This window comes from Macaca fascicularis, chromosome 16 (assembly GCF_037993035.2).
Source record: "Macaca fascicularis isolate 582-1 chromosome 16, T2T-MFA8v1.1".
Classification (NCBI taxonomy): domain Eukaryota; kingdom Metazoa; phylum Chordata; class Mammalia; order Primates; family Cercopithecidae; genus Macaca; species Macaca fascicularis.
In genome coordinates, this window is record NC_088390.1 from 74367539 (window position 1) to 74380710 (window position 13172).

Sequence of the window (13172 nt, forward strand, 5' to 3'; positions counted from 1 at the left end):
AGGATCACTTAAGGCCAGGAGTTCGAGAACAACCTAAACAAAATGGCAAAACCCCATCTCTACTAAAAATACAAAAAATTGGCTGGACATGGTGGCACGCACCTGTAGTCCCAGCTATTCTCAGCTACTTGGGAGGATAAGGGATGAGAATTGCTTGAACCCACAAGGCAGAGGCCACCACGAGCTGAGATGGAGCCACTGCACTGCAGTCTGAGTGACACAGTGAGACTCTGTCTCAAAAAAAAAAAAGAGTTAGAAGATTCGCCGGGCCAGGTGCAGTGGCTCATGCCTGTAATCCCAGCACTTTGGGAAGCCAAGGTGGGCGGATCACCAAGTCAAGAGATCGAGACCATCCTGGTCAATATGATGAAACCCCGTCTCTACTAAAAATACAAAAATTAGCTGGGTGTGGTTGGCACACGCCTGTAGTCCCAGCTACTCAGGAGGCTGAGGCAGGAGAATTGCTTGAACCCGGGAGGTGGAGGTTGCAGGGAGCCGAGATCACGCCACTGTACTCCAGCCTGGGTGAAAGAGCGAGAATCTGTCTCTAAATAAGTAAATAAATAAATAAGCGAGACTCTATCTCTAAATAAGTAAATGAATGAATGAATGAATGAATGAACGAACGAATGATTAGCCAGACATGGTGCCATTCACCCATAGTCCTAGCTTCTTGGGAGGCTGAGGCAGGAGGATTGCTTAAGCCCAAGAGTGAGCCAGGCTGCAGTGAACTGTGATTGCATCACTGCATTCCATCTTGGGCAACAGAGTGAGACCCTATCTTTAAAATAAATAAATAAATAATTTTTTTAAAACTGTGAAAGAAAATAGGGTTTCTGATCTTCCTGTTATATTCTGTGGGTTACGGGCATGATCTGGAGCTTACAGAAAGTGGGACTCCACATTGTCCTGTGAGCACTAGTTACAGAGCAGAGCCCCACTGGCATGTGTTCCTTCCTTTTAGTCCTCAGGCTATTTTTTGTATCAGTGGCAGGGAATTTTGTATGATAGCATTTGAATTAAGTTTTCTTTCCTCAAAATTCCATCTTTATTCTGATGTTTAATACAATTTAAAATGTAATGTTCAAGAGCCCCTGTCATTTTATTAATGTAGAATATTTAAAGATCTTGGATTCTAAGTCCGTTATACTTTAGTCTTTTTAAAGCATTTTAATTAATTGCTCTTTGTGTCATTTATAGGTAATCACAGGGCCTCAGATTCGCCCTGGTATGACCGTGATTAGAACACCACTCCAACAGTCAACACTAGGAAAAGCAATTATTCGAACACCTGTGATGGTACAGCCAGGTATTTATCCATCCAGCATTATCATTTTACATCTGAACAGCCAGTCTAGGAAATATGTAATTATCTGCATTTGGCACTACATGCAAGAAATACAATTTGAATTAATACTTCAAAGCATACTAAATTTCTAATCCATTGTGAGATCTATTCAATGATATTATTTCATTTTGACCTTGACAGTAAAAATAGGTTGAAGTATGCTTATTAAAAATGTAATAGAAACCACTAATAAATAAAATATATAATTGAAGTAAGGGAAACAGTCTGTATAGCAAAAGACAGAAAATCAAGGAGACAGCAAAGAAACACATAAAACAAAATTACAAATGCAGTGCCAGACGTTCATTTATTACTCTTAATGTGAATAGGTTAAAACTACCATTTTAAAAGTTGAAGAGTGGCCAGGCTAGGTGGGTCTCCCCTGTAATCCCAGCACTTTGGAAGGCCAAGGCAGGAATGTCACTTGAGCCCAGGAGTTCAAGACCAGCCTGGCCAACATGGTGAAATGCCATCTCTACAAAAAATATAAAAGAATTAGCCAGGCATGGTGTCTCCTGCACCTGTACTCCCAGCTACTTGGGAGGCTGAGGTGGAAGAATCACTTGTACCCAGGAGGTGGAGGTTGCAGTGAGCCAAGATCATGCCACTGCACTCCGGCTTGGGCAACAGAGTGAGACCCTGTCTCAAAAAAGAAAAAAAAAGTTGAAGACATTAAAGATTTTTTTTTAAAACCCTATACATTTATGAGAAATGTAGCTAAAATCAAATTACTACAAAAGCTGGAAAGGTTAAAAATTAAAGATGGACACAGGCACGCAAAATAAAGGCCATAAAAAGAAAGAAAAGACAAGGATGGCCCTACTGATACTGGACAGAATAAAATTCAATGTTTAATAAAAAGGAAAATTTTATGAAAAATAGTCATTTGTTTATTGGCTTAAAGGTAAAGATCGGCCGGGCGCAGTTGCTCACGCCTGTAATCCCAGCACTTTGGGAGGCCAAGGCGGGCCAGATCGCCTGAGGTCAGGAGTTTGAGACCATCCTGGCCAACAAGGTGAAACCCCGTCTCTACTAAAAATACAAAAATTGGCAGGTTGTGGTGGTGAGCACCTGTAATCCCAGCTACTCTACTCGGGAAGCAGAGGCAGGAGAGTTGCTTGAACCCAGGAGGCGGAGGTTGCAGTGAGCCGAGATTGTGCCACTGTACTCCAGCCTGGGCAAAAAGAGTGAGACTCTGTGAAAAAAAAAAAAAAAAAGGGTAAAGATCGTGGCCAGGCACAGTAGCTCAAGCCTATAATCCCAAAACTTTGGAAGGTTGAGGCAAGAGGATCACTTGAAGCCAAGAGTTGGAGACCAGTCTGGGCAACATAGTGAGACCCCATCTCTACAAAAAATAAAAGAGTAACCAGGCATCCTGAAGCACGCCTTTAGCCCCAGCTACTTGGGAGGCTGATATGGGAGGATTGCTTGAGCCCAGGCATCAAAAGCTGCAGTGAAGTATGCTCATGCTACTGCACTCCAGCCTGGGAGACAGAGCACGACCTGTTTAAAAAAAAAAGAAAAGAGAAAAAGATTGCAGTTAAGGTATAATCTTGAATCTTTATGAATTAAGTAGCATGTCATATTAAAGTGTACAAAGCAAAACTATTTGAAATCAAGGAGGAATTAATAGGAACATAGTAAGCCACAGTTAAACTATGTATCAACTTTAGTACCTTCCGAAATACACATTCATTTAAAATATTTATAGGCTTAACCCAGGCACAGTGGCTCACTCCTGTAATCCCACCACTTTGGGAGGCCAAGGCGGGCAGATCACCTGAAGTCAGGAGTTTGAGACCGCCTGGCCAACATGGTGAAACCCCATCTCTACTAAAAATACAAAAATTAGCCGGGCATGGTGGAGGGCACCTGTAATCCCAGCTAGTCGGGAGGCTGAGGCAGGAGAATTACTTGAACCCAGGAGGCAGAGGTTGCAGTGAGCCGAGGCCATGCCATTTCACTCCAGCCTGGGCAACAAGAGCGAAACTCCATATCAAAGTACATTCTAAGTAACTTTTAAGTTAAAGATACATCAAATATGTAATTACGAAGCAATTCTCAAATAGCAACCTTAAGCCTTGACGCCGCAGTTAAACTTGGAGGTGATTCAGTCTATTCAATACATATTTGAACACCTATTCTAGGCCATTGAAATAAATCAGTGAATAAAACAGACCAAAAATACCTCTATTAATCAGAAGTTAGAAACATATATAAAACAAGTTTCAAAAGAAAACAAGACCTGATGTGGTGGCTCACACCTGTAATCCCAGCACTTTGGGAGACCAAGACAGTCAGATCACTTGAACCTATTAGTTCTAGACAGCCTGGGCAACGTAGTGAGACTCTCATCTCTACAAAAAATTTCTGAAAAGTTAGCCAAGCGTGGTGGCACATGCCTGTGGTTTCAGCCACTTGGGAGGCTGAGGCAGGAGGATCACATGGGCCCAAGAGGTCAAGGCTGCAGTGAGCCACAGTCTTGCCACTGCACCTCCAGTCTGGGTGACAGAGTGAAACCCTGTTTCAAAAACAGAAGAAAGGAAAGAAAATGAGGGAGGAAATGAAAGCACAAGTAATAATAATTACAAAACAAAAAAGACAAAAAGATTAGACCATTATTTTGCAAGTCTAATCTAGGGAAAAGGGAGGAGTATGCTTGTTCACAGAATTAGGAATGAAAAAGTACAATAAAAATAAAGTGAGCTTTTTTAACTCAAAAGGAATTGTAGATTATCTGAGGTCAGGAGTTCAAGACCAGCCTGCCCAACATAGTGAAACCCTGTCTCTACTAAAAATGCAAAAAAACCAGGAATGGTGGTGGGCGCCTATAATCCCAGCTACTCAAGGTTGAGACAGGGAGAATTGCTTGAGCCCTAGAGACAGAGGTTGCGGTGAGCCAAGATTGCACCAGGGGATCTGGAAGTAGTAACTTTTCATGTATTGTTTCTCAGACTGCAAGGCAAGGATCTAGCGCTGCGCTACAGGAGTTCTCAAAGCCCTTGGCCACACTATGTTATGTTGTCTTTCAGTTCATCTTGAATAAATGAATGAGAGTAACAAAGAAAAATTTAGAAGAAAGAGTAATGGAAAAGTTGTACAACCAGTTGTTAAAGCACGTTATAAGGTCACCAAAATGAGCATGATACCAAAGGAAGCAACACAAATAGTTACAGAGGCATTATATGTGAGAATTGGCTGCATGACAATGGTGTCATTTTGCATCAGTAAATGATGCTAGAATAATTGGTTTATAGTTTGGGGGGAAAATAGACTTCTGTGTTACAACATATACCATGACTAAGAACATTCTTGGGAGGATATATCTAATGAGAGAATACAAGAGAACTTTACAAGCAATAATTAAAGTCAAAATTTTTAAAAAGACTAGTCTATTTGACCGCATTTTTTAAAATTGCAAGTTTAGAAATAAAAAGGTAGATGGCAAAGTGGAAAAATTAGTATTTAAAAATATGTATTAAATAAGTAGGAAGAGAAATGGGCAGAGTGTGGAGAGAGAATTCACAAATGAAGAACAGTGACTTAAAACAGTTTTTAATGCCAACCTGTAGTAATTGAGGAAATTCAGACACTGTGATACATGATACTATTTGCAGTTGCCTGAATATTTTACTTTACTGGTGATATCAAGGGTTGGCAGGGTTCAGTGAAATAGGCATACAGACGTGGCGGTAGTATGAATTGGAATAACCTTTCAAAACTTCAACTTAGTACTATAATTCTACTGTGAACCCAGTAATATTTTTGGGGGGATTACTTTAAAGAAATAACCAGAAGCACCCAGAAATGTATAAGCAGGGATTTTACCATGGCGTTAGTTTAACAATAACAACAACAAAAAGGCATGGGGGAAGTATTCTAAATGTCAAAATAGGTTTCATTTTATACATGTACAGTAACATGAAGTATCATTCAGCCATTAAGAGAAACACAAAGAAAGTATATGTGTATTCACAGATGGAACAAATGTAGCAAGTAAATATTAAAAACTTGAGAAATTGGATGTTATTCAGTGGTTAGTAATGAGTCTGTAAATGTCAAATTAGCTACCAGAAAATTATTCTTAGCAACTGTTCTACATGGGGGAAAATTCCACTTGCCTATTCTAGTTTCAGCAAGTTAAACTAAAAAGAGATTTATGGAAAACTGTAGAGCCATTCCAGTTCAACTTCATTCATTCAGTAGACATTTATTGAACAATTTCTATGAAAGCATTATTTGGGCCAGGTGCGGTGGCTCACGCCTGTGATCCCAGCACTTTGGGAGGCCAAGGCAGGCGGATCACAAGATCAGGAGATCGAGACCATCCTGACTAACATGGTGAAACCCGTCTCTATTAAAACAAATACAAAAAATTAGCTGGGTTTGGTGGGACATGCTTGTAGTCCCAGCTACTCAGGAGACTGAGGCAGGAGAATCGCTTGAACCCAGGAGGCAGAGGTTGCAGTGAGCCGAGATCACGCCACTGCACTCTAGCCTGGGCAACAGAGCGAGACTCCATCTCAAAAAAAAGAAAGCATTATTTGAGCACCCTGCCCTAGTATTGAGGATATAGTGGTCCTTGCCCTCCTGGTTCTCCCAAGCTGTCTGTCAAATAGCTGTAAGAGAAGCTTATTATAAATGCAATTGGCCCAGAATTTTCCAGATTCTTTATATTTTGTTTAAAATTCGTATGAATTTTTTAAATTAAATTAGCATCTTATTTTTAATATTATATTCCTAAGAAAAGGCAGCCTTATAAACAGTATATTTTATATATTCTCTTTTGTCTTCCCTATTGTCATTTTGGTTTTAGATTTATAGGAAGAATTTTAATAGCCCATGTTTTTTTGAAGATGGAAAAGAATACATTAATCTAAGGTGTTGAATTATTTCAATTCAAAATAATGCCAAAGATGTATAAGCCTTCATAATGTTTTGCTGTTTGTGTAGGTGCTCCTCAGCAAGTGATGACTCAAATCATCAGGGGACAGCCTGTCTCCACTGCAATCTCTGCCCCTAACACAGTTTCCTCAACACCTGGGCAGAAAAGCTTAACTTCAGCAACATCCACTTCAAATATACAGTCTTCAGCCTCACAACCCCCTCGCCCCCAACAAGGACAAGTGAAGCTCACCATGGCTCAACTCACTCAGTTAACACAGGGCCACGTAAGTAACATAACTCTATTTTAACTTTAGAGGTGATCTTCTTTATTCTTGCTCTAACTTTAAAAACATGAACTTATTTTGATAAGTTTTTAAATGTGCTGATTTGAAGAAATGGCTACTTCCTGGAGTCAAACAGAAATACCTCTTAGACAGGGTATAATAAACCCCAACTACTAGAGTAATCCTTAGACAGTGAGCTATAACAGTGAGACAGATACCCTTTTAACCACCAAAATTGTATTCATTGGCTAATCTCCATGAGACAAATAAAATTTGGGTATATTAAGCTACTTCTTTGCAAGACTTAGTATTGTTAGCAAGTCTTCTAATATTGATTAATAGATTGAATGCAGCTCCCATCAAAATCCCAAGAGGTTTCGTTTTTAGTGAAACTTCACAGGCTGATGCTAAAAGTTTATATGGAGGTACAAAGTATTAAGAATATACCTTTGAAGAACAGGATTATTTGCCCTATATGATAACCTGATATCAAAACTTAGTACAGGCTGGGCATGGTGGCTTGTGCCTGTAATCCCAGCACTTTGGGAGGTCAGGGCAGGTGGATTGCTTGAGGTCAGGAGTTCGAGACCAGCCTGACCAACGTGGTGAAACTCTGTCTCTATTAAAAATACAAACAAATTAGCTGGCCGTGGTGGCATGTACTTGTAATCCCAGCTACTCAGGAGACTGAGGAAGGAGAATTGCTTGAACCTGGGAGGTAGAGGTTTTAGTGAGCTGAGATTGTGCCACTGCACTCCAGCCTGGGCGACAAAGCAAGACTTCATTTAAAAAAACAAAAACAAAAAACTTAGTATATAATATTTCACTAATTAATACAGCGAGTTACAGACATAAGGAGAGGCAGATAGACCAACAGAACAGTAGAGAGTGCAGAACATGAACCCCATGTATGTGGACACTTGTTATGTGACAAACGTGACATTGCAGATCATTGAGGATGAGATGACTTGTCAGTAAATGGTGCCGGGACAATTGAATATACATGGGAAACTATGAAATTGGACCATTATTACCTCACTCTACATAAGCTCAATTCCAGGAGGATGAAAGTCCTAACTGTGAAAGGTAAAACTATAATACCTTTAGAAGATAAGATAGAAGAATATCTTTATAGCTTTCCTAAACAGACAGAAAATGCTAACCATAAATGAAAATATTTATAAATTCAACTACTTTAAAAATAAAAATAAAGGCCGGGCGCGGTGGCTCACGCCTGTAATCCCAGCACTTTGGGAGGCCGAGGCGGGCGGATCACAAGGTCAGGAGATCGAGACCACGGTGAAACCCCGTCTCTACTAAAAATACAAAAAATTAGCCGGGCGCGGTTGTGGGCGCCTGTAGTCCCAGCTACTCGGGAGGCTGAGGCAGGAGAATGGCGTGAACCCAGGAGGCGGAGCTTGCAGTGAGCCGAGATCGCGCCACTGCACTCCAGCCTAGGCGACAGAGCGAGACTCCGTCTCAAAAAAAAATAAAATAAAATAAAATAAAATAAAATAAAATAAAAATAAGAACTTCTGTTCATTAAACGCGCTGCAGAGAGAGTGAAGAAAATGAGAAAAGAACCAACCAAGGACTATTATATCTCCAGAATATATAAAGAATTACTACAAGTCAAGAAAGAAAAAAATCCAGATAGATCAGTAGAAAAAAAGACAAACAGGCCAGATGTGGTGGCTCACACCTATAATCCCAGCACTTTGGGAGGCCAAAGTTTTGGGAGGCCAAGGCAGGTGGATCACTTGAGGTCAGGAGTTTCAGACCAGCCTGGCCAACATGGGGAAGTCCCGTTTCTACTAAAAATACAAAAATTAGTCGGGTGCGGTGGTGTATGCCTGTAATCCCAGCTGCTTGGGAGGCTGAGGCAGGAGAATTGCTTGAACCCAGGAAGCGGAGGTTGCAGTGAGCGAAGATATACCACTGCAGTCCAGACTAGGCAACAGACTCCGTCTCAAAAATAAGAAAAAAGAAAAAAAAAAGGACAAACCAACATTATGAGGAAAGAAGAAATCTAAATGTCCCAAATTCCAAAAAACTGCTGAACTTAATTAATAATGAGAGAAGTACATATTAAAACCATATGCTTAAGAGATTGGTACAAATTTAAATATCCAACAAAACCAAGAGTTAGCAAAGGCGTAGAGCAGAAGAAATTCTCATGCACAGCTGGTGGGCCTGTCAGTCAGTTAAGCCATTTTGGAAACCCCCCAGACATTGTCTGGTAAAGTTGAAGCTGTATATGCCCCAGGTCCCAGTATACCTTCTAGGTATATCCCTAGAGAAGTTCTTGGTTATGTGAGCACCAGAATACCTGGCATAAATATTCATAGCAGCATTGTTCATAAGAGTCAAAAACTAAGAACAACTCAGATGTCTATCAAAACCAGTTAGATAAGTAAATTGTAGTATATTCCTATAGCAATAAAAATGAATAGACTTCAACCACACAGAACTATGCAGATGATTCTCATAAATATATAATGGTAAGCTGAAGAAGCAAGTAGCTGCCAAAAAAATACATGTTATAATTTCATTTGTATAAGATTCAGAAATAGGCAAAAACTAAGCTATTTTGTGTAAGGATACAGGGCTGCTGCATTGCCTGCCTGGAGGGGACACCATTCCCATTGTATTCTTCGTGAATATTGCTCCTGAGTTTGTGAACCTCAGTGGCCCTGTATGTACCTAAGATATATCCCGAAGTAATAACGAAATAAAGCGTTATCATCAAAGTGAGGATAGTGCTTACCTCTAGGGGAGAGGGAGGGAATTGAGATCTGGGTGAGTCACATGGGGGCTTCTAGGACTTTGGCAATGGTGACCACAGTCGCGGTTTTATAGATGTTTACTTCACAATTTTTAAATTGTACTTGGTATTTTGTGTATTTTGTTCATAAAAAAATGTATTTTAGAAAAGCAAGAGTAAATAGGTTTTGAGGAACTCACACGTATGTGGAACTTACCTAGTACATGGACTTTGTGCCATCAGTTTTGGTCATTGGGAGTTTAGGGGATGATTTTTACTTTTGCTTTCCAGTTCTCCACCATGTTCCTGGTATTCAAGCTTTCTAGTTTAATTAAAGTTCTAGACAGAAGAGACAGCGCCTAGAGAATTTTAAATTTCTAGACCCCGTTTTGGTAACTGCTCAGACCTTAGTGATCCTCCTTACTTGGTGTTTGCATTACATATCTAAAACCCTAAGCTTTTTACACTTTAGCACACACACACCCCACAGGTAATTTGGCACGTATTGAAAGACAGAATTCAGGAGATCTGGGTACCTCCTTTTATCTCACCTTTAAGTAGGGTGGGGTACTTAACTTTTCTAACCTGAGTTTCTTAGTTGGGAATCAGAATAATATTTTCTCTGCCTACCCCACAAAGTCACAAGTTCATTGTGAGAATCGAATGAGGCAGTATCTATGAAGATGCTTTTGAAATTGTAAAATATGAATATAAGATTATTTAAAATCAGAATTTTGTGGGGACCTTAGTCATTCAATACCTTTACTTTATAGATTGGGAAACTTGGATCTGGAGGAACAGTGTTGCTTGTGGGCAGATTACTGGCTGACCATTGGGGGAGCTTGAACTGGAATTCTGGATTGTTGATGTATTTCCTGCTAAGCAACATAAATATTCTTTCTTTAGCTTATCTAAATTCCTGCTGGTGACATTCAAATACGCATTTTCATTATATTAAAAGATAATTACACATAAAAATGATTTAATAAAAATGATACACATACAGATTGATGCTTTGAACACTGTTTACATGTTGTGTTTTTTCCACAGGGTGGCAATCAAGGTTTGACAGTAGTAATTCAAGGACAAGGTCAAACTACTGGACAGTTGCAGTTGATACCTCAAGGGGTGACTGTACTCCCAGGCCCAGGCCAGCAGCTAATGCAAGCTGCAATGCCAAATGGTACTGTTCAGCGATTCCTCTTTACCCCATTGGCAACAACAGCCACCACAGCCAGCACCACCACCACCACTGTTTCCACGACAGCAGCAGGTAGAGCTGTGGGTTTATCAGAAATGTCGGATGTTACTACTACACGTTGCTGGGCTAACAGAGGCCAACAGGAGAACCAGTATTTACCTTTGGAAGGATATGCCTCAAGCCAGTGAGCTCAACAGTTGACATAGTCAGCCTCACAACATCTCGAAGCTTTTGTACCCTGTTCTTACAGACTCCCTGTTACCACCACCCTCTCCCTCCCATTAAAAAAGAGAGAGAGAAAGGGGGCAAAAATAATGGTTATCTTGGTAACTATGCCCACAATTCCTCCTTGCTAAGCCTTGTAGGTGCTGATTGAGTCATGGAGGTGATCTCAGGGAGGGTGGGTAAATCCAGTTCATGACTGAGATTGAGAGCGGGTCCAGAACCACTTTGTTGGCCTTCTGCTGCAAGTCATTGTAACTACCACTACATCATGGGAGAAAAGTGAGGCTTGACAGTTAGCCTGGGCCAGATGACCCAGCTGATTTCCAGAGGCTGCAACTAACTTTGGAAACCAGCCCTCTAGAGTTAGGATAGTGTACAGGGGACAGCCAAGAAGCAGGGCCCAGGCTCCCCAGTTTCAGAGAGTCCTGCCCTAAGCATGTCCAAATGGAGCATTTCAAAGGCATAGACCTTCTATACCAAAATACAAAATTCTTAACTTTATTTACTTTATTTATTTTTTTGAGACAGGGTCTTGCTCTGTCACCCAGGCTGAAGTGAAGTAGCACCATTACTGCTTACTGCAGCCTTGACCTCCTGGACTCAAGCAATCCTCCCACCTCAGCCTCCCGGGTAGCTTGGACCATAGGCATGCTCCACCATGCCCAGATAATTTTTTTTTTTTTTTGATTTTGTGTAGAGACGGGGTCTCACTGTGTTGCTCAAGCGATCCTCCCACCTCAGCCTCCCAAAGTGCGCAGGCGTGAGCCACTACACCTAGCCAGAATTCTCAACTTTGGAAAATTTCCTTCAGATTCTTCTTTAACCACAGTCTTATGTTCTAGAGTAATATAAATGGTTCATCTTTCCTTTTCACAGGTACAGGTGAACAAAGACAGAGTAAACTGTCACCCCAGACGCAGGTACATCAAGACAAAACCCTGCCAGCAGCTCAGTCGTCAAGTGTGGGTCCAGCAGAAGCCCAGCCACAGACTGCTCAGCCTTCAGCTCAGCCCCAGCCCCAAACCCAGCCCCAGTCCCCAGCTCAGCCTGAAGTTCAGACTCAGCCTGAAGTTCAGACGCAAACAACTGTTTCATCCCATGTCCCTTCTGAAGCACAACCCACCCAAGCACAGTCATCCAAACCCCAAGTCGCAGCACAGTCTCAGCCTCAAAGTAATGTCCAAGGACAGTCTCCCGTTCGTGTCCAAAGTCCATCACAGGCTCGAATACGTCCATCAACTCCATCCCAACTGTCTCCTGGACAACAATCCCAGGTTCAGACTACAACCTCACAACCGATTCCAATTCAACCACATACATCTCTTCAGATACCTTCCCAAGGCCAGCCACAATCACAACCCCAGGTACAGTCTTCAACTCAAACTCTTTCATCAGGACAAACTTTAAATCAAGTTACTGTTTCATCCCCATCCCGTCCTCAGCTACAAATACAGCAGCCACAGCCCCAAGTCATTGCTGTGCCTCAGCTGCAACAACAAGTCCAGGTTCTCTCTCAGATCCAGTCACAGGTTGTGGCTCAGATACAGGCTCAGCAAAGTGGTGTGCCCCAGCAAATCAAACTGCAGTTACCTATCCAAATTCAGCAAAGCAATGCTGTGCAGACTCACCAGATTCAGAATGTGGTTACAGTGCAGGCAGCCAGTGTGCAAGAGCAGTTGCAAAGGGTTCAGCAACTCAGGGATCAGCAGCAAAAGAAGAAACAGCAACAGATAGAAATTAAGCGTGAACACACCCTCCAAGCTTCTAATCAAAGTGAAATCATTCAGAAACAGGTAAAGTTATTAAGTAAAAGCAGCATGTTCAGTAGCTTGAATTATTGTGCTGTGCAGTAGACTTAGTGTTTGGTTGTGTTAGGTTTCCTAAATGAGACAAAGTCATTAATGTTTAAATTTAGAGGAAACACTGAATTGACCAAAAAAAATATTGAATGACTACTGTGGTGTGGAACTCTTCATTAGATACATATAATATGTAGTCAGTGCCTATTAGGAATGACTTCTATTTTGGGAGGACTAAGATGGGAAGAATGGAGTTATGAGCTTTAATGATTACTATAAAACTTGAGGGTTTAACCTAAGTTTTAAAGTCACTTCGGACATTATAGCAATTCCTTTAAAGTTATTCAAAGTTGTCATTCTTTTTTTTTTTTTTTTTTTTTTGAGACGGAGTCTCGCTCTGTCGCCCAGGCTGGAGTGCAGTGGCGTGATCTCGGCTCACTGCAAGCTCCACCTCCCGGGTTCACGCCATTCTCCTGCCTCAGCCTCCCGAGTAGCTGGGACTACAGGCGCCCACAACCGCGCCCGGCTAATTTTTTGTATTTTTAGTAGAGACGGGGTTTCACCGTGGTCTCGATCTCCTGACCTTGTGATCCGCCCGCCTCGGCCTCCCAAAGTGCTGGGATTACAGGCGTGAGCCACCGCGCCCGGCAAAGTTGTCATTCTT

General features: G+C 41.4%; 1 protein-coding gene across 33 annotated transcripts in view; it reads left to right on the forward strand.

The window, feature by feature from the left end:
- BPTF (bromodomain PHD finger transcription factor) overlaps positions 1-13172 on the forward strand; it is a 151977-nt gene that overhangs the window by 103942 nt on the left and 34863 nt on the right. For 16 of the 33 annotated variants that reach the window (XR_012426038.1, XR_012426040.1, XR_012426039.1 and 13 more), the window contains 4 exons: positions 1201-1309; positions 6302-6519; positions 10334-10556; positions 11586-12502. Coding sequence is in view for 17 of the 33 variants with exons in the window: in XM_015438741.4 (XP_015294227.3) it covers positions 1201-1309; positions 6302-6519; positions 10334-10556; positions 11586-12502 (1467 nt within the window). In the remaining 16 variants the exon portion in view is untranslated. Of the gene's footprint in view, positions 1-1200; positions 1310-6301; positions 6520-10333; positions 10669-11585; positions 12503-13172 lie in introns of those variants that run through there. The other 17 variants (XR_012426050.1, XR_012426049.1, XM_015438753.4 and 14 more) reach the window with 6 other exon arrangements.